Genomic DNA, 22,657 nt, shown 5'->3' with positions numbered 1-22,657 from the left:
ACAAATGCCCCCAGAATGAGCAAGAAATGACCTTAAAATTAAAAATATAAAAGTAGAAAATCAAAGGAATCAGAAAACAAGAGAACAGATCAAATAAATGACCTGGAAAAAATGTTTAAAAGAAAAAAAACATAATTTTAAATCTGTAATTATTTGCACATTTCTTACTAAATTGCTCAAGGACAAGAAAACTGATGTTGCTCCAGGTTTCAAAGGGGCTAACAGAGTTACTGTCACCAGGCTGCATACATATATGGCTGCCGTACACTCATAATTTGTTTGTTAAAGGAGTTTACATGTCATCTAACTCTTTCATCACATAATTATTAATACATGGCTAAAAAGGCTACTATGGAATAACCTTATTAGTGGGGATTTGGTAAAGTTGATGTGTTTTTTTCAGCTTCTTCTCTGCGGCAGCCTCCCTCCCTGGAGCAACGCTCTGAATTTGATTTATAGCTCACATTGACATGTTAAGTTCCCTCCCTTGCAACTGTTCAATGCTCACTTGTTCTAGAAACGTGTGTCAGGTTCCACACCATCATCGGCAGGGGAAATGAATATGTCACTGTGGGACTTCAGAAAAGGGCAGAGGGCGTCTGGTCGACATGATCACACAATGTTTGGCATGATGATGAAATGTGATTAGTTTGTGGGTCCAGTCATTTTCTAAAATTCCATGTCAGGGAAGTTTTGATATTTATTAGCAGGTATTTGTTTTGGTTTTCTGATTTCGGAAAAAGTAGGGTTTAGGCTTTTCAAAGTAAAAGCCACACATTTATTTTCTAATCACTCCAACTAGACGGATAAATCCACTGAGCCAATTTATCAGCTGAAATTACCTTGTGGCAATTATGTCATTATCCTGATGAAGGTCTTTTGAGGTCAGGAGGTCACATCATAGTGGTGTGCAGGTGTTTCTGATCTCTTCCCGTTGCTGTTTTTTGAATCTGTTACCTAATTGTTTTTTGAAGGTTGTGTGAGTTTTTAGGAGGTTTTGTAAGATAGGGTTATCGACACACATTGCAGCACAGAAATGCCAAGGATATGTTTGGTCTGTTGAGAAATGATTAACTTTTTGATGAAAGATCCTTTTCAAAAATGTTTGTTTATGTAAAGAAAATAATATGCCTCATTTATTGGTGTTAGTTATTATCAACTCTCAGATACTCGGCCTCAAAAATATGGTATGCACAAGGGCAGAGACATCTACTTAACAGTCTCTGTTGTGTTTTTGTAACTGCTGCATATGATGATAATTCTTACATTTTTATTATTGTGTTATGTATGAAGTTTTCCAACCAAAAAAGGCTTACATATCATATAAAAGGTGATAAAATACAGTTCTCACATGCATGTAGAATTATATAAATGACAGTCGTATTTTTTCTGTCCACAACAAAATTCATTTATTACTGACATATATGAAGTTGTAATTTATAATAGATGTTGAAGTAAAGATTAATTAAATGGTCATATGGCTTTCTTTTCCACATCTGTAAAGTTGGGAAACATACAAATTTTCAAGTAAAACAACCGTTCACAGTGTTTGATAATAAAAAATTTTATTAGGTTTTGAGGCACATAATCAACTGCGTCATGTGTTTTTATTTGATTTTCTTACTATAATTAGTGCCTAACTACAGTACATCTCCCTTTGCAGAGTGAAAGGATTTTTTTGTGCAAATGTAAACTTCATTCCAGTAAATTGTTCTGACAGAAAGTGACTCCAAAACTGAAAGGTTTACTTGAAAACATGTAATGCTGCATGTGATACGCAGGACAGGACAACTGTGTGGTCTCATCCAGTGGTTTCCACGGGAGAAATAGGTGGTCCTACACTTTTGGGGGCCTGTCCAAGGCAAATAGTGTCTAGAAGGGGTCCCACTTATTTTTTTCTCTTACATTTGCCTGGTGCGCCCCTGGTCAAGACAGAAGGAAAAAACATAAATGAAACATAGGACTGCTGCTTGAAATGATATGAACCTTTTTTGACTAAACCTGCTCACACCTCATTACATAACATAGTGAAGCTTGGATCTGCGGGTCTTAACTGTAATACTGTGCTGGATATGTTTTTAATAGAAATAATACAGTTAGGGATTATCATTTTATGAGCTTGCTGGTGATGAGTTCCCTCTGCCGCCCCCCACAGTGCTGCCATTTCCATCCACCAGAGGGCCTTGACCCTGCAGCACCAGTGCCAGGAGTACCTGAAGACAGCCGAAAACGCCCTTAAGTCTGTGAGTCATACTTTATTTTACTGAGTCATACTGTTTTGTTACGCCACTGTTTTGGCTCTTTTCCTTCAGTAGTGCAGATAAACGCCTGCCAGGGTCAGAGCGCATTCTTCTGGTTTTTATTACAATGGAAAAAGCATTGTGTTGCAGCTTATCCTCTTTTGGCTAGAATGCAGAGAGAATGACAAAAATGTGTTTTGTTGTAAATTGAGTAACTGGGTGAGTGAGCATTTAATGTGACAGTCAGAACATGGAATAGACCCAGGCTGATAATGAGAGCATTTTGTTATTCTCTGTGATTGATCACCTTTTTGGAGCCAAAACTCTTTCAGCGACATTTCAACTGTCTCACACACGCCTCCTCAGCTTCATCCTCAGCAGCTTCTTGTGAATTATTTTTTTCTGCAAAGTTTTCCAGAAGTGCAAGACCCATCATTGTATGCCTGAATGACACGCATGTATGATTTATTAGCTGGCTCTTTTCTTTCGCTTTGACTCGTCCAAAACAAAAAAATGTCAAATACTGAATATAACCTCTGTTACGTCCTTCCAGAAGTCATGGAATTATCAGTTTTCAACGTCTTTCTCAAGGAGTTTTTCCAAGGGATTTTGACGGTTTGGGTGTAACAATGCAAATCTGATAAATTCAGTGTAAAGTTTAAGTGCTGCCCTTATTAATGGAAACAAAGACAACGTTTTTGGCTCCAAAAAATCCATCAGGTTCAAACATCAACAAAGTTTTTGCACATGATAACATTTAAATAATAGGTGTTGGGACCAAAAAGAAAAAGGAGCGCACGGTGAGATACTTGCTGTTTTTTGGTTCTTTTTAAGTTTACAAATAGAGAGATCCAACATTTTTCACATTTCATCACAGACAAACTTTCCACTGGAAAATACATGGATGCATGTTTCTGTTCCTGCAGTGTTTTTTTTACACTCCTCTCAATGTTATATTTTATGCCTTGCAGGGTGCCTCTGGTGATGCAGAGCGCTTCATGTTGAAGGCTAGAGAGACCATTGAGCAGCTGAAGATCTGCGCAATGGACCTGAGACAGATGGGACAGCCCAGTGACAACGTCATCAGGACGTAAGAAGGACTCCACCCTTTTTTTCTTTGCTTCCAATTTTTACCATTTTGAAGAATCCTGTCTGCAACTGAAATCAATACAAGTTGTGATATATGTTCTTTCTCTCTTGCTAATCTGTAGTGTGGAGTTATGTAATGACCATCTGAAGGATGTCCACTTCGCCATGACAGGCAGCATTCACAGGAGGAGGAGCACCAGAGGGAGCTCTGGAGGCTGGGAGGAGCCTGGAAGAAGCTTTGAAGATGCTATTGCTTGGATTGCACAGCAAAAGGTGTGGACACACACACACGCATGCACGCACGCACACGCACGCACACACACACACACACACACACACACACACACACACACACACCATTGCACTTGTTGTCATATAATAAAACATGGGAAACAAATATAAGCTTGGCTGTAAGTTTTAGACATATCTTGCATTAAGCTCTAAATGATAGAAATTAAGACATATAATGATCTTGAACCTAATTAAAGGCCACAATGTGCATTTTTGACAATACAGTATACATTTCATAGAGTATAATGTATATTAATGGTACAGTATGTTTACATGCATAGTTGGAGAATTGGCTTATTGATAAAAGATTTGTATCATAACACCTTTGTAACATAGATGTAGCTTCTGTCTTTTAATAAAAAGGTTCAGTGTTTTGTACAGTGTAATGTTATTTATTTTATTTAAGTTTTTTCCTTGTTTTTCTATGCTTTGTTTTCTGTTGTTTTTTTAAAAATATTTCTTATTTTTATGTTTATTTCATTTGCAATCTACATTCAAAAAAATGTACTTTGATTAAAAAAAATCTGCAGGCACAGTAATGAAAACACAAATATTGCAAAAAGAACAATGTGAATATGACAGCTTGATGCATTAAATATCTGTTTTAAGCCACATTTCAAGGCTATTCAAGGTCATTCAAACTAAAATGAATTGACTGACAGATCTCATTAAAGCAGTATACTGTGCACACAAAGTCTTCATGTAGCTCTGACATGAGGGCATTCCTCTGCTGTGTGTTGTCACACTGGATTGAAGTGGTAATGCTTGTCAGCAATTAGGTTTAACACTAAGAATAATGACTTTATGAGGAACTGCAGATAAACAAGAGGACATGCACAAGTTTTGGGGAGTGCTGCAGGGGAAAGACATCAAAAGACTCAAAGTTATTTTCTTCAGGTAGATTCCTGAGATGTTTTTGCACAAGAGGCTCATAAATTCACAAAAGAAAAAAATGAATCCTGATCCAACTTGTTTCTCTGCCACCCTCTGCTGGTGACATTACGTGATAAATGTTTGGAAACGTTTAAAACTCCCTCTGTGGCCTGCCTCAAATTAACTCAAGGTCATGTTGTGTGTTTCTGCTGATCAAATGGCGTTGTTGTGTTTCAGCGTCTGATTGAAACTGCCCCCTGGGGAGACAATCCTGCTGCCATCGATCAGCAGCTCATCAACCACCAGAAGTTTAACATCTCCATCCAAAAGAGCACCGAGGTTGACAGAGCCAAAGACGACCTGGTGGGTTCAGTCTGCACATTTATCAGTACTGCTGAGGTGAAACCACAATTTTTTGGTCATTAATTTTGTAACAGAGGCCCTGTATAATTTGTTATAGAGCACATATTTGACCTCCTGGGAAGCTGTAAATCCTATTCATTTCTTCATAATGAACCTGTATAGGATCTGCTTCAAAACATATTGAGAAGTCTAGTTTTAATTAATTTTAATTTATTTTTACTTTTATATATGAGTAAAGACCTATGGGGGTACTAGTTTATATAGTATTGGTACCCCAGTGGTCTAGTATTTATAAATAATAATAATATAAGCTTTGTTTATGTAGCACATTTTTCAAACCCAGTTACAAAGTGTTTTACAATAAAAAGAGAAAAAAAGGGCAAATTTTGAATGTGTATGTTGATTTTGGATTGGCCTCAGAACACACACAGACAATCAAAGGATACATGATAGCACTTTCTTTCTGCCATATGTGGAAGTATGAACAGAAATATTAAAAAGTGACTTAGAATATTAAGAAATCCTTTAAGAAATCTCCTTGATGGTATCAAAGCAACCCGCATTGACTTTAAAATTCTATCTCATTCTACTGAGTTTTAACTAAAAATCAAACTTTACTTTTATATGCCTGGAAAAAAACACTTAAAGGGGTATTAGTTCATGTAGTATTGGTATTTAAGTGCTAATAGTAATAACAATAATATACACTTCATTTATGTAGCACCTTTTAAAACCCAGAACCCTAAAAAAGAATACATTTAAAATCAGATAGACAATGAGATGAACTGTAAGCCAAAAATTATCATCACAGTGAAAACAGGTTAAGATAAACTAAAGTATCATAAAACATAAGTGAAGTCACAGAAAAACAGTTCTAAAAAGTGGGTTTGTAAAAGTGATTTAAAAGACAGGCAGATGGTTCCAAAGTCAAGGAGCTCTGACCGAACAGCCTCTGAATTTATCTGGAACTTGAAATGACAAGGAGCAACACATCTGAGGATTTTAGGGTGGGAGAAGGGACGTAGGACAATAACAGATTAGATAAGTTATTTGGGCCAAGTGTTCTCAAGGCGTTGTCAGTAATCAATAATACCTTAAAATCTAATCTAAAATCAACAGCCAGTGTAAAGCCAGTGTATTCAGTATTAAGCTGGGGGACTAACAAGAAAAAGATTAAAGAGAGAATAGTAAAAAAGAAGCAGCTGAGATCATAATGTCCTTATTTTTAATGTCTCCGTGTCAGGGATAGCCGTGGCTGGAGGCATTATGTTTTTGGATTGTCGATCTGTATGTCCATACAACGTGTTCTTCTGAGCACGATATCTCAAGAATGCCTCTTTAAAATTTCTTCAGATTTGGCACAAATGTCCACGTGGATTTAATGATGAACTGCTTCAATTTTGGTGGTCCAAGATCAAGGTCCCTGTGACCTCTTCTGTTGCATTCTCACAAAAGCAATATCCCAAGAAGGCCTTGAGGGTTTTTTTTTTTAATTTGTCACAAACATCCACTTTCAGTGAACTGATCAGAATGTCATTGTTGAAGGTCAAGGTCACTCTGACCTCACAAAACATGTTTTTGGCCATAACTTAGTAAGGCATACACTAATAAGGACATAATTTCCCATAAATGTGTAATAGGATTGAGTTTTATATCCAAAAGGTCAAATACTGTGCTGTTTGCATAGATTCTCTGTGCTGCCACGTTGAAGATGTGTGTGAGGCACCCATAGCTGAGACTCAATGTGTTTGTGGAGGAATACAACTGCGAGGCGATAATTCTAGTTTAGCTCCGAAATCACTGCATCTAACATTTCCAATGTTGCAACCTAAAGCATCTTTTTGATTCTCTTCCCGCAGGAGAAGAAAGGAGACAAGGGAAATCTTCATGCTCTGGCTCAGGAATGGGACAGTCTGCAGGTGAATGAAAACCAATAAATCTACAACGTCACTGTTTTCAGATAAACAGTATCTAAAATCACTCTCTTCCTTTTTGTCAGAATATGTCGAAAAATCGCTTTGACCAGCTGCAAGACCTGAAGAGCATCATTCAGGAGATATCCAAAGCGATCATGTGGGTTAACGACAAGGAGGAGGAGGAGCTCATGTTTGACTGGGGAGACAAGAACATCGACCAGTACATCCCAAAGAAGCAGGAGAGCTACTCGGTTAGTCAATAAAAAGCTTAGTGGGATCCAGGAGAGATTTTGCTACATTTTGCTGCATTCACGATGCAGAAATCAACATTTAATTTCATCTTTTAAGAGCTTGTCCCCATTTGCTTAACATTTTTGGCAGTCCTGTGTGTATAAATTACACTAATGCGTTTTTATGAAGTCAGATTGCATCATATGAGGGAGCAATCATCTGTGATGCATTTGAGTTTTGGCAGCTGCAGTCAGTCATCCACATGTGGACACAGTGTCTTTTTTTCCAACTGCAACCTGATGTTTTCTGTGTCCCCTCTGATTATTGATGCTCTTCTCATACAGAAACTGATGAGTGCCCTAGAGGACAAAGAGAAGGAACTGAATAAACTGAAGGCCAAAGCGGATACCCTACTGAAGGACAACCATCCAGCTGCAGACAAGATCGAGGTATGGGACTCCTTCATTATCAGAACCTTACACAGAGTTTACATGTAGAGTGGGAGCTTTATCTTTAATTTTTCTTTTTTGTGGTTTTCAGGCTTACAAGGACACTCTGCAAACTCAGTGGAGTTGGCTCCTTCAAATCACCAAGTGCATTGATACTCATCTGAAGGAGAATGCAGCTTACAGCCAGGTAGCATGACAAAACAAAACCTGAAGCCATTCTGATGAATACTTTTATATTAGTGATTGATTAAATGGCTATGTGTAATGTAAGGGGGGGTTTCTCGTAATTACAAACCCTGAATGAATTCAGTAGACCATTGGGCACAGACACAGCGTGGCATGTCTACCACAGCATGCCCGCAATAGAACATGTCCATTCCATCAGCTCAAACTGCTACAATGTCCACAGAAGCCATCTGCACCTCTTTGGGCATCGCTGCTCATCTCTGTTTTAACATAATTGGTCTATTTTTTTTCTCTGCACACAGCTCTCCAACACGTCAAAACTACATAGAGTTATGTAATAAAGTTTGTAAAATTTGTTTGAAATTGGTTTAAAATTGGCTGTACAAGAGGCAATGCGAAGCAGCACAGTAACCCTGTGGGCGATTTTACATTTAATAATAATAATAATAATTATTATTATAATAATAGATAGGTAGATAGATGGTACTTATATAGTGCTTTTCTAGATACTCAAAGACACTTTACATACAAATTCAAAATAGGGAATACAAAATACTGAAAAACGCTGGCATGAACAGAACAGATACCAATACAAGAATAGAATAAAAAAGCAAATGTAGATGATATGGCAGTTCAGTGGGAGACACGCATTGTAGGCTTTTTTAAAAGGTGGGAGTTTATTTTTAAAATGAGGAGTGGGTCTGAGTTGCGGATGTTAGAAGGAAGGGAGTGCCAGAGGTTTAGGGCAGCAATGGCAAAGGCTCGGTCCCCCAAGGTCATTACTAAAAAAAAAAAAAAAAAATGAATTAATCAATTATTAATTTATAGCAGTAACAGTTAATATAGCCTATGCTTTCAAACCCTGCATAGCCAACTCCTCTATCACTTGGCAAAACTCTATGCACAAATTGAAGCTGGCAGCAGCCACACAGCGTAAAGACTGAAGTAAAAAAAAAAACAACCCTGCCCTGCCTATGTGATGTGTCGCATCCTTGGCCCATGTATTTCAATCTGCAGCTCCACTCAGTTTTTTCTCACCTTCCACCTGACTGGTTTGGCTTTATGATCCCAGTCCACAGTCATCACCGTCATTACCAGCTGCAGATGTTTTCAGCAAACAAGCTGTGATAAATTCACTAAGTACGTTTACATGATGTTAGAAAAAGTCAAATGATTGTGTTAGTCCGACTTTAAAAATACATGTCAACATGTTAGACCGACCGAAATTGGACTGAAACGAATTTCTCATAGTCAGACTTACACATACAGATAATTTGATTGAAAGTTGAACTATTCCGTCATGTAGACACCTTAGTCGGACTGTATCTGAACTAAGTGTTCTGCCGCACTGGCCTCCCTTGGTGGTTAGAGATAGGGACTGTTCGTTATTTTAGAGGGCGGAATGGGTCCTGAAAAAATGGTCAGGCAATAAAAGAAATTAAGCACCAAGGAGGGACTTGTGTTTTTAATTTTGGCTTATCTGAAGGACATACAACTTGAGAAGGAGGTTTTTTTAATTTATTTTAAATTTAAAAAGTCACACTCGAGTCACCCCCCTCCTCTGAAAAATAAAGTACAGTCCCACAACACCAGTGTTGAAGCTAAACGATGTACTGCTGCGATATTTTCTCCTCTTTACCTACACAACAGTTGATGGTGGTGGAGAGCAGTATTCAGTGGAGTAAAACATTTTTTTTTTTTTCATTGGACTCTGGTGTGTTTGATATAAGAAGGGAAAATACTCTAAATATAGCATAGCCTACACTTAAACTGATTTTGATTTTTTTAGGTTGCTTAAAACTTCTCAATTAAGGCGGAGTTTGCTCTGTGCAGCACCTACCCACTATGAACTGGCAGACAGACAAACTGGTGAATACAATGGAGCATTTAGTGGCTAAAGAGCCAGATGTTTCCCTCAGGAGCTGGTGGAGACCAGAACAGAACTAAAAGGAAAAGCAAACAAATGTTCAGCCAGTGATTACATTTAAAACTAATGCAATATCATATCACATAATTGCAGCGTCCAGAGTTTTATTTTGTTCTCTGACCATTGCTTACTGTAACCCTCTCTTTCGCCAAGTTTCCTCTCTCCTTTCTCTGCACTTTTGACTGTAAGATAAAGGCAAAAATGTGGCAAAGAAAATAAAACTAAAAAACAAAAGCAACAAAAAATAAAAAAAAATCAAACTAGCTGACTAAGTCATCAAATACCTAAATACCTAAATCTGCTGTTTCCTTCTCACTGCATGCCTTTTACTTTATTGTTTTAAAAGGCACAATTTTAAGAATTTAAATTTGAAATTTTTATTTTTTAATGGCATTAAAGAAAAAAACTTTGTCAGACAGCACTTTCCCTCCCACTGATTCAAGGCGGATTTCCACCACTTGCATGTGCATTGCGTTATGGTTTCCGCTGCAGTTTAGCTCCGTGCTCTGTCATCCGTCAATCCCCACCAGTTGTGTTTTGAGTCCAGCATGGCGCAGCACCGCCGGATAAGCTGGAGTGGCAGGACCGAGGAGTTCCTGCGGTACTTACAGAATCATGCGCAGTATATCATTACAGAAGAAAAAGTAGGAACTCCATTCACCCCGTGGATTAATTATAGTGATGTCAGTTCATTCCTTTGTGGTTTTCCACCTTCCAAATTGGCTTCTCCTCGTCCATGTTGCCGGTAATGACCTCTAAAATTCTGACCTGTTTAATCCAGGCCTGGATCCGCTTATTTTGACGTTTTGTTGATGTAGTTAAGTGAAATATGATCAGACATAAACACGGAGTGTTTTATTCTGAAAAGTTACCAGATGTTTTAATGTTGTATCGCTGTCCGATTTCCTGTCTGCTCTGTGTTAAATTCGGCTGAATTTATGCGAAGCGATCTCTCATCTCTTGTGATCAATGAAGTTACCATATGGTGGTCCGAACAGTCGCCTCACTCAGTGAATATAAAGACTTTGCAGTGTGATAAGAGCTTCTGTTTTATCTCCCTGAGGTTAATATCATATTTGATGTAATGCATTCATTTTTTTTCTGATATTAACAGACTAGTGTCGATAAAGAGGTTTGTTTTCACAAACTGACACCTCAGGAAGACCCCATATTGTATTCCTAATGATCTCTTTAATACATCTCAGTTCTTCAGAGAGGCCAATGAGACATACAGCACCCTGCAGAAGGAACACGAGTTGGTTCGTACGAAGTTCACCTGTGACAAGAACACTCCACTGGAGAACCTTCTGGAGATCCTCGGCAGTCTTGAGGTACAAACTACAGCTTCTTATTTGTTTTTAATGACTTCTATAATTTCAAAAGGTAACCTGTTCGTACTGTTGTTATTTGTTGTGTCCACTTTCTATTTTATTCTTCTTGTTTTATTATTTTTTATTGTGTAATTTGCTTTTTTTGGTATCTGTTGTTTAAATGTGCTACGGAAAGTACAAGGTAGATTTATTTGTCTGTTTTTTTTTAAACAAAGTTAAAAAAAAAAAATAAATAAAAAAATTAAAATTGTCCTTGATCTTGCTACATCTTTGCAGTTGAACAATGAGTTGATTAAAATCACCAGCTAACATGAAAATTTCATCTGGGCATGTTGCTGCTGATGATATCATACAATTCCTGCAGTACATTTTTTGAGTTTCCAACATTTGAGACTTGTATCCTGTCCGCTCTTAACAAGGTCATCCAGTGCAATAGCTTGATCCGGGATGTTAGCGGTTAACCATGTCTCTGTGAAACCATGTCTCTGTGAAAATGTGCACAGAGCAGTCTCTGATTTTCCGTTGCTGAATGAGCCTCACTCGCATCTCATCCACTTTATTCTTCTGCAACCGAACATTAGGCAGAAGGCTTGGTAGAGGAACAGCTTTAGGTCCAAGTCAGGTCAGCCTCACCCTGATGCCAGCTCTCCTCCCTCTCTTTGTCCAGCACTTTCAGTTTGGTTCCTCCCCTCTGGTCTGACTGGCCGCTCGGGCACGCATTTATGGGGACCCTCTCACAGTCTGCTACATTCAGTCCTAACTTCGCACAATGTTTCTTGATGTTGATAAGTGCTTCTCTGTTGTAGAAAAGTTGCACTTCAGCAGAAGGGGCCATGGAGTCGGAAAAAAACAAAAGAACAACTACAGTCTGTAATCACTATTATTGATCTACATTATTATAGTTATTGAAATTGCTTTTTTTTTCTCTAGAGGGAAAAGGAGAGAATTATGGATAACAAGAGGCAGGTTCAACATCTGGCCATTCAGTCCAAGAACATTGTGAGGCTGAAACCCAGAAACCCTGAAGAGAAGTGCAGCAGCCCTGTCATCGTCAAAGCCCTGTGTGACTTCAAACAAGACCAAGTCAGTTTTCTCAGGATCACTTCATGTGTACACGATGAATTAATCATAATTAATAATTATTTTGGGTTGAGTCTGCAAGGGACTGGTTCAATTCTGTTTTCTCAAATATGCATGTGTATGCCTTTATGATCAGCAACATTTCCAATTTGTTTCAATTTGTTTAGATAAATTATATTTATAAATCTTAAAATGTTTCCCAGACTTCTCTTGTGGAGCAGGATTTTATTTTATTTACTTTTTTTATTGATGAAATTAATTTTCTTTGGGCTCTGCAGAAGGTGATCTGTAAGGGAAATGAAGCCATTTTAAAAGACAACAGTCAACGCAGTAAATGGGATGTTACAGGCCCGGGAGGACTGGATATGACAGTGCCCTCTGTGTGCCTGATCGTACCACCTCCCAACCCACTCGGCATCAGTCTGGCCAACAAGTAAGACGAAGAAATTGTTTTGGATCCTGACACATTTAAATATGCAGGTCTTGGCTTAGAGAGGCCTAAAGTAACCTTGTTGTTGTGAAGCTAATTTTGTCTTTTTGTCATCCATAGGAACGAGCAGTACTATGAGGCCATCCTGTCCATCTGGAATCAGCTATACATCAACATTAAGAGTCTCATCGCCTGGCAGTACTGCCTATCTGATATCAGAACAATCAAGTCGCTCACCATCGAGATGGTAAGTGATTAGTACAATCTCTAAAGTCAGTACAGAAAGTCTCCAAAAGTATTATTATTGGAGTGTTACACATATCCTTTGGTTTCTGATTTTGGTTAGACATTAGTCAGACATAATGCTTGTGTATTTGTGTGTGTTCAGCTGTCCACCATGCGTCCAGAGGACTACCACAAACTTATCAAGAGCTTGGAGAGTCACTACGAGGAGTTCATACTGGCGAGCAGCGGCTCCCAGATGTTTGTCGACGAGGACAAGAGAGCCATCGAGAACCAGTTCAACGGAGCCCAGAACCACTTTGAACAGCTGGTGGTGCAGCTGCCTACTTATAGTCAGTACAACAAAAACCCTCACTCTCTTCTGCATGAAAACAAATCATTAGATTTACTAATTATTTGCAGTTGACAATGTTTAACTTAATTAGAATAAGAGAAAGTTATAGCAGCAAAAGGCAGTGTTTCTGAGAAAATAATAGATTTTTTAAAATGAAATGAGAGTCATTTGTGTTCATTTATCACCTCTACCACCAATTTCTACATCCGTATTTTTATCAACAACAAATGTTTAGACACTTCTTGTCTGCAACAGCATCTAATATTTGAGGAGAAAATCCAAAATGTTGGGGAATAAAAGCTTTTATTTGCACTGAAAACTTGGTTTTATGCCTCTGCGGCGATGGTACCTGGAGGCATTATGTTTTGGGGTTGTCCATATGTTCATATGTCTGTCCCATGCTCACAAATGCAATATCTCAGGAACCCCTTGAGGGAAATTTGACTCAAATGCCCACTTGGACTAAAACATGAAATGAAATGATTAGAATCTGGTGGTCGAAGGTCAAAAGTCAAGGTCACTGTGACCTTTCGTTTGTCTCATTCTCCTGAACGCAATATCTCAAAAACACCTTAAGCGAATTTCTTCACATTTGGCACAAATGTCCACTTGGACTCAAGGATGAACCGATCAGAATTTGGTGATCAAAGGGAAAGTTCAAGGTCATGCTGACCTCAGGAAACATTTTTTTGGCCATAACTCATACATTAATTATGGTAGTATTTCTCACAAATGTCTAATCAGATATAATGATAAAGGGATGACATTTTATATCCAAAAAGTCAAAGGTCAACTTCACAATGAAATGCAAAAACTTTTCTCTCAACATCATAACTCAGTAACAGAAGGCGAGACATTTGGTCATATACTGAATTAATAAACCTTATCTTGGTTGTCCACCTTGAAACTATGCTCATTGTATAGATCTTCTGCAGTGCTAGTGGGAAGTTGTGTATGAAGTGTCCATGTTTTCACAGACATTGATGTAAACTGTAATTTCAACTTGACTGTCTCGTGGAACCATATTACTGTGAAGCAGTGATTATAGTTTAAATTTTGTTATAATTTAAGAAAGATATTTAATTCACAAAGTTTAGTATAACTGACTCTTTCTTCTGGACTCAGTCTTTCAATATATAGTCCTCTAATAATACTTACTTGTTCTAACATGAGATATACATCGAAAATGTATATCATGTTCACACACAAGAGTTCACTTGTACTACCAGAGAATTATGTTTTCCTCCACTAAAAAACATCCTCACATACTTGTGTCTACTCACAGATGCACAGCTGGAACAGATAGAAAAACAGAAAGCAGCCGAGCAGCAATACCAACATCAGTTGATCATAATACAGCAGCAAAATGCGGCCGAAGCGGAGGCTAGGAGGCTCAAAGAAGAGGCCATAAGGCGCGAGGAGGAGGCCAGGAGGCTCAAAGAAGAGACCATAAGGCGCGAGGAGGAGGCCAGGAGGCTCAAAGAAGAGGCCATAAGGCGCGAGGAGGAGGCCAGGAGGCTCAAAGAAGAGGAGGCCAGGATCCGTAAAGAAAAATGTCACATCGAGGGGCAGATAAAAAAGAAGAAGGTGAAGGTCACCTCCCATAGCTTATCTGAGCTGCATGCACTTAGACTTAGACTGGAGGGCGCTGAGGGCACGCTAAGTCAGCACGTTCATATCTGCCTTGGAGACGACGGGATGAATGACTGTGGCCTCAAGATCACTCAGTTGGAGGTAGACGCAAAAAATCATTATATAAAAACAATTTGCATGATTAATATCTTATTGCCAGCATTCAATGCAATAACTGTTTCCCTGCAGATGGTGCAGCATGATGTCGAGTCGATGCGTGAGGAATTCTCACGTCTGGAGGAGCGTATTTTGAAGGAGCTCACTGGCATAACTGATGCAGATAAGGCCAAGTTCCTCCGCAATGAGCTTAGAGTCATCAACGAAAGACTGAGCAGTCTGGATAGCAGCTCATCAGCTTACCTACAGCGGTAAATCTACACAAACTGATGTCTCATTGACATCAAGGTCTCATTAGCAAAAAGGACATGAGATTAAATTTCATATACACACACACACACACACACACACACACACACACACACACACATACACATACATGCACATCATAACTAGGGTGATCAAAACTGTCGTCTGTGTTCTGTGCTACTCTGACATTTCAAAATTAGACATCGACAAAATAAATGCATTCTTTCTTATTTTTCTGGAATGACTTTCTCCGCCTCTCCATCATGTCTTCCTCTCTATCAGGCTGCAGGCTCTAAGGGAAATGCTGGAGAGTGTGGCACAAGCTGAAGACATAGTGAAAGTTCATGAGGCGAGACTGACAGAGAAAGAGACCACCTCTCTGTCACCCAGTGAAGTGGAGGATTACATAACAACCCTGCAGGTAACATTTTCTCATTTCTTGCAGATAATTGCTCCATTTTTCAGCAACACAGTTCAGTTATCTTTTAACATGTATTGCACAAGTAAGTAGTCCAGCCTTTCATCTGCACTGCTAAGTTTCGAGTGCTCAGTGCCTTAGTGGTCAGCCATCAGTTTAAGTTACAAAAGCTAGTGTAAGAGAGTAAGAAAGTCCAAAAAAACTGCTTTTGGTACATGCCACAATTCTTTCAAAATAAACTGATGACTAATCAGGAGTGTCACACTTGACTGGTGTCCCCTGTGTGTTCTTGATGTTTAGAATATTAAAGCAGAGCTGGATCAGAAAAAGGATGTCCTGGCCTCCATGGAGGCAGAGTTAGGCAAGGCCAGCTACTGGAACAGCCAGGTGGGTGGGCCCTCCCACAGGTGTGACATGATGCTGTCCAAATACACTGAGCTGGTGAGCCTGCTGTCGGACCGCTGGAGACGAATCCTGGGGCAGATTGACACCAGGTACATCCCTCTCTCTCAAATCTATTTTATACCAAGGACCCATGTTCAGGCCGTGTTTCTCAAGAATTACACTAAAATGTAATCTCAGAACCCATCAGGTATTGTCTGATGATGATAAAGCCAGTGAATATCCGGACCAAGACTTTCTGTTACATGCACTCTTCACTGTTTTCAGTAACAACTTAAGACAGGTCAAGGGAATATTTAGGCTAATCATGTGCAGATGTCTGTAGTTATTGTTGTTTGCAAATTTAAAACAGATTTGCAAGTCCTATAAGGCAGTGGTTCCCAACTGGTGGGTTGGGGATCAAAATGGGTCATGGGTCCTTTCTGAATGTGTCCAGTTTACAAAACACCTCATTTTGAGTGCAGAGCTTTTGTTGTGCCGTTTCCTGCAACAGGGTGAGTGAATAACAGACAGCTCCTTCAAAGAGACAGCAAAGTAGCTTAACCACATGGCTAAACACACGTATGACGCTGAATATTTTAAACTGTGTGGACCTTGAACTAATAATTTAGGAGAAATCTGGACCCTGTGGCTGAACCAGTTTGGAACCACTGCTTTGAGGCTCATTTATTCTCATGCATATGTTTTAAATGTATGGTCTTTGTTTGATTAGTGGAATGCAATGAAAGAAAAAATAACCTGCACCTTTCGGTCACTGAAACTATTATTTGATCAGTTGGTTAGGCAGCCAAAAGTGCAAAAACTTCACAGCTTGTTCTTTGTTGTGTTTTTTCTATAAACTGTAAAGTGAATACTTTTGGATGGTGGATTGCTGATTGCGTACAACCATTTTAAGTTTGCACTGTTGGCTCTGGGGACCTCTGATGGGCATTTTGCACTATAACTTTACACTTTATAGATTTGACAATGAATTGAATTGGAAAATTAGAATATTAATCTATAATGAAACTTTTAGTAGTGCAGCCTTTTTACACCAATCTGCATCGAATTTTTAGTTTTGTGTTGATGGTTCACTATCTCAGTGTGCTGAACATAAGTTTAATATGTTCCTTCTTCTTTCTTTTTCTTGCTCAGAATCCTGGATTTGGAGACGTACCAGCCTAAACTGGAGCACTACAAGCAAACCAGCACATCCCTTATTGACTGGATCGATACAACAGAGAAAAAACAAGACCTCCTGCAGGCCACCAAGATAGACAGCATCCCAGCACTGACAGAACATATTAACGACCAGAAGGTCTCCTGCTCAGTCATTCTGTGTTTTTGATGAACTTGATTACTGTGTTGAGGGTCTATGCCCATATGTTTTGAGTCATTTGACATCTATATAAATATATTTTTGTGTTCCGAAGGGCTTGAACACAGAAATCAAAATGAAGAGGGAGACAGTGGACAGTGTGCTGAAGGATAATGAGGCCTGTGTGAATTCTGTCAAGGTGAGGAGGCCGGCAAATTATATACAGACATATACAACTTAACTCTTAAAATTAGTCATTTTAATGGTGATGTTTGTTTTACAGGACTATGAAATGGACTTGGCCTCTTACACCTCTGGTTTAGAGACTTTGCTCAACATCCCCTTTAAAAGGCCAATGTTGAAGTCACCGTCGATGGATCTTAATCTGGAAGTAATGGAACCAAATTGGAAAAGTTGTATTTCATTACAACACTCAATCACCTTTTGCATATGCTGACCCACCAGTATCTGAACATGTTTTTATTCTTGTATGTTAAAGAATGAGATCAATGATTTTTTTTATGACTGAAGAGAAGTAACATTACACATAAATTAAACCTTGAGTTTGCTTTGTCTTTGTCTCAGGCTACACAACTGCAAACCCGTTACATGGAGTTGCTCACCCATTCAGATGATTACTACAAATTCCTGGGAACGCTGCTCAAAAACATGGAGGAGATCAAGGTACTGATTTTTTAAAAATATTTATTTTTTGCATTTCCTGTTCACCTTTAGGTTAATTTGGCTACATTTGTCAAATTGATGTGATAATAATGTCAGCAAATGTTCATTGTTCCTTATGGTTAAATTAAATTAACTCAAATCAGATTAGTGCTGGGCCGTTAACGGCGTTAACGTGCTGCGTTAACGCGGGATTCTTATCGCGCGATAAGGACATTATCGCGCGATAAACTATTCACTAAGTTGGGTCTATACAGTGAGCGAGGCACTAATTTCACTTTGTTGTTTAAGCGCGGATGTATACCTGGTCGAGTTACGTGAAGGGGGCGTGAACAAGGCGGAAGCTGGTCTGCCTGAGTGACCGGAGTGATTGGCTCAAGCCGTGTCACAAAGCTGCTGACCGTTAATGGTCTTCTTCATGACCTCTAATGTAGGCCCACAGTTCAGTTAGGGTCATGTTATCAGAGGCTGCGCCCTCTGCTGTTCATTCCAGTTAGCAGGAAAAAGCTTTTTCCACATGGAGACAGAACCTGTGTTCCTCAATGTCTGTGTTTAACAAAAGAAAAAAAAGTTAAACACCAAAGTAAATCTTATGGAACATTATTTTTCTTTACCAAATATTATAGTAGAACAGCTTTCTCAAGCAGTTTGTGATGCATTTTCATCATTTAGATAGATAGATATTATTTTGAATGTCTTTGGCAAAATTCAAATCTATAATTTTAATCTAGATTAATCTAGATTAACTACAGGATTGCAGTGAGATTAATCTAGATTAAAAAAATTAATCTATGCCCAGCACTAAATCAGATTGAGTTAGCTATAAATTGAGTTTAATTAACTTACATTATGGCAACACCCTTTTCTATCTCTTCTAAAACTAAATATTAAAGCTGCACCAATGAAAATTATTATATTAACAGAGGAAAACATGCTTATAGTGACGAGCCCACAGAGAATTTTTTTCTTGATTCTGCAGTTCTCCTGAGCTCCACATGGTCTGCAACCTTACTGTTCTGGTTTTGTGTCACCAGTCATCCATTTCAGCAAAAAAGCTCAGATATACCCATTGTGTACTATCTATCCAGCACCAAATGGAAGACAGACAAAGTGTTGCCACTTTTCAGTGGAAACGCCCACTAATAATGTAAGCCCCTTAACTAGCGAGATGCAATGACGCACCAACACTAAATGCTGTATGTTTTCGCCCAAGCAGCAGTCAAACATCAGTCCAAATTAGTCTGCACTCAGATTGAAAGAGAGACTGAATAAATTAGAGATTAAAAAAAATATGTAACTTTCATATTGATTTCATAGGCCTCTATCCATGCTGCTGTGTACTGTTTAATAACCTGTTTTCTGGCCTGTCCGTAATGTTGATTGTGACACACCAAAGAAAACTGCACACACACACACACACACACACACACACACACACACACACACACAAAGAAAGGCATATTCATTTGCTGCAGAGGAGTGTACACAGTTCTGTTTGACTAGCAAGGGGAAAGGCACCTAGAGCCTGTTTTAGCTGGTTTACCCGCATATAAAAAACATGCGTACACACGCTAATTTTGGTGGATAAAGAGTATTAGAGACATGCTGGTGTAGAGCATTTAGAGACCGAACTAAACTGAGCCTGACATTTTTCCATAGTAGTTGATGGAGACCAAAATAGAGCTAAAAGGAGAGCAAATTTTGGACTTGACTCCAGCTGAATGTAATTTTGCTTCACGTCTTATGTTTGTGTAAATAGACCAGTGTTTTTAAAACCATATCAGCTTGGTGTTTATAAGGTGATAATATGTCAATATTGTGTTGTGTTTACAACTTGTTACACTGTCCCCATGTGGCCAAAAACTCGCTAATGCAGATTTACAGAAACCACAGATATTTTCTGGATGTTGGGTGACTCCATGAATCCGTTAAATCAGTTTGAATAAGTCAGTCAAGTAGACTGTGGTGAAGTATTTTTACCTACTGTACAGTGACCTGCACATAATTAAAGCTTTTAAAACTGCATCCATCTTTGCTTTGTCCTGCTTATAGATTCGGAACACCAGGATTGACCTGTTAGAGGAGGAACTTCGCCTGCTGAGAGAAGATATGCAAGGCCGCGATGCCAAGAACAAATCTCTAGAAGAAGCTATTTCTCGCTATCAGCTGGATCTGTCCCTGTCACATGAAAAGCTGGTGTCAATGGAGGAGATGTCTACGTGCAATGCCACCAAGGACATTTTAGACACCACCCAGAGCCAGCTGGCAGACCTGAAAGATGAGGTGGCACATCTCAAGTGCTTGCTTGAGGAAGAGAAGAGGAAGAGGAGACTGGCAGAGGAGCGCTACACTATGCAGCAGGAAGAGTATGAGTTGGTGCTGAGCAAGAGACAGAAGGAGCTGGAAACAGTCAGCTGGAGCATGGTGGACTTAGAGAAGAGTGGGTCAAGTAAGGATCATGAGATTGAACAGCTGCGGCGGCAGTTGGCTGAGGAGGCAGCGAGGATCAAGGAGCTACAGAAGGAGATGTCAAAGGTAAGGAGCCAATGTAGTACGGAGATCAATAACTTAAAGCTCAGCTACGAATCCCAGATCCAGATCAGCCACACAGATATGCAGAGGCTGGCAGCCCAGAAGGATGAGGACACATCTGATCTCCAGCAGCAGTATGACAGGATGGAGGCAGAGAGAAGGAATCTGGAGGAGGAGCTCAGGAGGCTCAGGATGTCTATGAGCCATGTTGAGGAACAAAGGAAGAGAGCAGAAGAAGAATCTCGCAGTCAGCGTTCTGTCATCACAGAGGAAGGACGAAGGAGGAGAGAACTGGAAAGTCAACTGGAGTTGCTGATGAGGCAGAGAGATGAGGAAAGCAGTCAGTATATGGAGGAGTTGGCTGAAGCCATGAAGGCTCTGCAGGAGAAGAATGAGGAGCTGGCCTACATCACACACAGTCTGGAGGAGGAGACCCGCAGAAGGAAAACAACAGAGGAAGGGCAGGGTGTGCTTGAACAGACTGTGACCCAACTTCAGGTGAAGCTAACCAGTTCAGCGATGGCTGAGACCCAGCTTGGAGAACGTGAAGAGGAGCTTCGGAAGATGCGTTCAGAGCTTGAGAGGGAGAACAGGGAGCGAAGCAGAGTAGAACAGAACATGAGCAGGTTACAAGGACGTGTGAAGGACCTCCAGGAGGTGAGAGATGGGCTGGAAAGCCAAGTGGAGAATCTGAGAAAGGCTAACCAAGAGGAAGTGTTGAGAAGAAGGCAGGCTGAAACCGAGCTGGAAAACACCGCCAAAGCCATGACCGAGTACGTCAGCACCATTACCACTCTACGCCAGAACCAAGAACATGCCAGCACAGCAGAAAAAAGAGGCGAAGAAGAGCGTCTTAGGTTGCAGGAGGAGCTGGAGAAAAGCTTGGGACAAAACAAGACATCTGCAGCACGCATGACACAGCTGAGTGCTGAGCTGAGGGCCATGCAGCAACAACTCCTCCAGGAGCAGGCAAGAGTCAAAGATGCCCAAGAACATGCCAGCACAGCAGAAAAAAGAGGTAAAGAAGAGAATCTTAGGTTGCAAGAGGAGCTGGAGAAAAGCTTGAGACAAAACAAGAATTCTGCAGAGCACATGACACAGCTTAGCGCCGAGCTGAGGGCCATGCAGCAACAACTCCTCCAGGAGCAGGCAAGAGCCAAAGAGGCCAAAGAACATGCCAGCACAGCAGAAAAAAGAGGTGAAGAGAATCTTAGGTTGCAAGAGGAGCTGGAGAAAAGCTTGAGACAAAACAAGAACTCTGAAGAGCGCATGACACAGCTGAGTGCCGAGCTGAAGGCCATGCAGCAGCAACTCCTCCAGGAGCAGGCAAGAGTCAAAGAGGCCAACCTCAGGAATGAGAGCCTTTACAGAACTATAGAGGAGAAGAGTATGGAACTGAATAAGAACTGTGTTCAGGTTCAAAAGCTGAAGGAGATGACAGAAACCCAGACCAAAGAGAGGCTGAGGCTGGAGGAGGAACTAAAGACAACAAAACATGATAAAGAGGAACTCCTGAGGGCCAAACAGGGAATTAATGACGAGCTCTTCTCCCAGATCACTGCTCTGGAGATGCAGCTGCAGACCAGTGAGCGCAGCAATGTAGATTACCGCAACCTGGTCTCAGAGCTCTCCTCAGAGAGGGAGAAACTCAAGCTGGAGACAGAGAAAATACAAACGCAGGCCACCGAGGTACATGGAAGTTCTGCACTTAGTCCTGGACTGCTCTCATCTTTTCAAATCAGAGTCCTAAAAACAATCAAGTAGCTATTAGTGTCCGTAGCAAAACTTGCTTGCATGCTGGAACACCTAAGTAATTTCCCAATAGATTCTTCCCACTGGGTTACTCTGATTTGAACACATATGTCTATATGTGTTTAAATAAACTTGCATGTCAATCACTTGCATGCAAATATGATTTGTGCCTCTCTGCCTGTCAACCTCCTCAACCCCCTGTCTCCCTGTCCCACACTGCGCAAAGATGTTCAGTCTGCATGCTTTTCTGCCTTTCCTTCTATTGCCCAGAGTGATCCACACTGCAATTGACATAATAACCACTGGTCCTTTGGTCCAATACAGTTTGATTATTGTGCATTATATTATTCAAGACGCTTGATGGTCTTTTAGATGCATTTTGCAAACTTGTAAAAACAGCACTGATATATATGTAAAATATTAACAATTTTTGCTGTATTTGAGGCATCATTTCATGCAGTTATAGAGTAGTCAGTCAAGTTAAGCACCTATCTATTTTCATTACTTATATGTGCTGTTTTGCAAATTTACAGAATGTAGACAGGAACTATTCCAAACTGTATGAAGCAATAGTCAAAATAGTTTTTTTTTTTA

At 39.8% G+C, this 22,657-nt stretch overlaps 1 protein-coding gene across 4 annotated transcripts in view; it reads left to right on the top strand.

The window, feature by feature from the left end:
• Positions 1-22,657, top strand: part of dspb (desmoplakin b) — a 70,241-nt gene that overhangs the window by 38,972 nt on the left and 8,612 nt on the right. For 2 of the 4 annotated variants that reach the window (XM_042513664.2, XM_042513659.2), the window contains 22 exons: positions 2,156-2,243; positions 3,212-3,330; positions 3,452-3,602; positions 4,731-4,856; positions 6,716-6,775; positions 6,856-7,023; positions 7,348-7,452; positions 7,544-7,639; positions 10,771-10,896; positions 11,827-11,979; positions 12,255-12,409; positions 12,527-12,653; positions 12,795-12,981; positions 14,269-14,717; positions 14,805-14,983; positions 15,264-15,402; positions 15,700-15,893; positions 16,936-17,098; positions 17,214-17,297; positions 17,382-17,489; positions 17,684-17,782; positions 19,832-20,314. In XM_042513664.2, coding sequence (XP_042369598.2) covers positions 2,156-2,243; positions 3,212-3,330; positions 3,452-3,602; positions 4,731-4,856; positions 6,716-6,775; positions 6,856-7,023; positions 7,348-7,452; positions 7,544-7,639; positions 10,771-10,896; positions 11,827-11,979; positions 12,255-12,409; positions 12,527-12,653; positions 12,795-12,981; positions 14,269-14,717; positions 14,805-14,983; positions 15,264-15,402; positions 15,700-15,893; positions 16,936-17,098; positions 17,214-17,297; positions 17,382-17,489; positions 17,684-17,782; positions 19,832-20,314 — 3,559 coding nt within the window. The remainder of the gene's footprint in view (positions 1-2,155; positions 2,244-3,211; positions 3,331-3,451; positions 3,603-4,730; positions 4,857-6,715; positions 6,776-6,855; positions 7,024-7,347; positions 7,453-7,543; positions 7,640-10,770; positions 10,897-11,826; positions 11,980-12,254; positions 12,410-12,526; positions 12,654-12,794; positions 12,982-14,268; positions 14,718-14,804; positions 14,984-15,263; positions 15,403-15,699; positions 15,894-16,935; positions 17,099-17,213; positions 17,298-17,381; positions 17,490-17,683; positions 17,783-19,831; positions 20,315-22,657) is intronic. The other 2 variants (XM_088077436.1, XM_088077435.1) reach the window with 2 other exon arrangements.

Source organism: Plectropomus leopardus, chromosome 5, assembly GCF_026936395.1.
Source record: "Plectropomus leopardus strain MGB_pleo_1.0 chromosome 5, ASM2693639v1, whole genome shotgun sequence".
Lineage (NCBI taxonomy): Eukaryota > Metazoa > Chordata > Actinopteri > Perciformes > Serranidae > Plectropomus > Plectropomus leopardus.
Note: the sequence above shows the minus strand (reverse complement) of the source record. Positions and strands in the feature narration are given on the sequence as shown.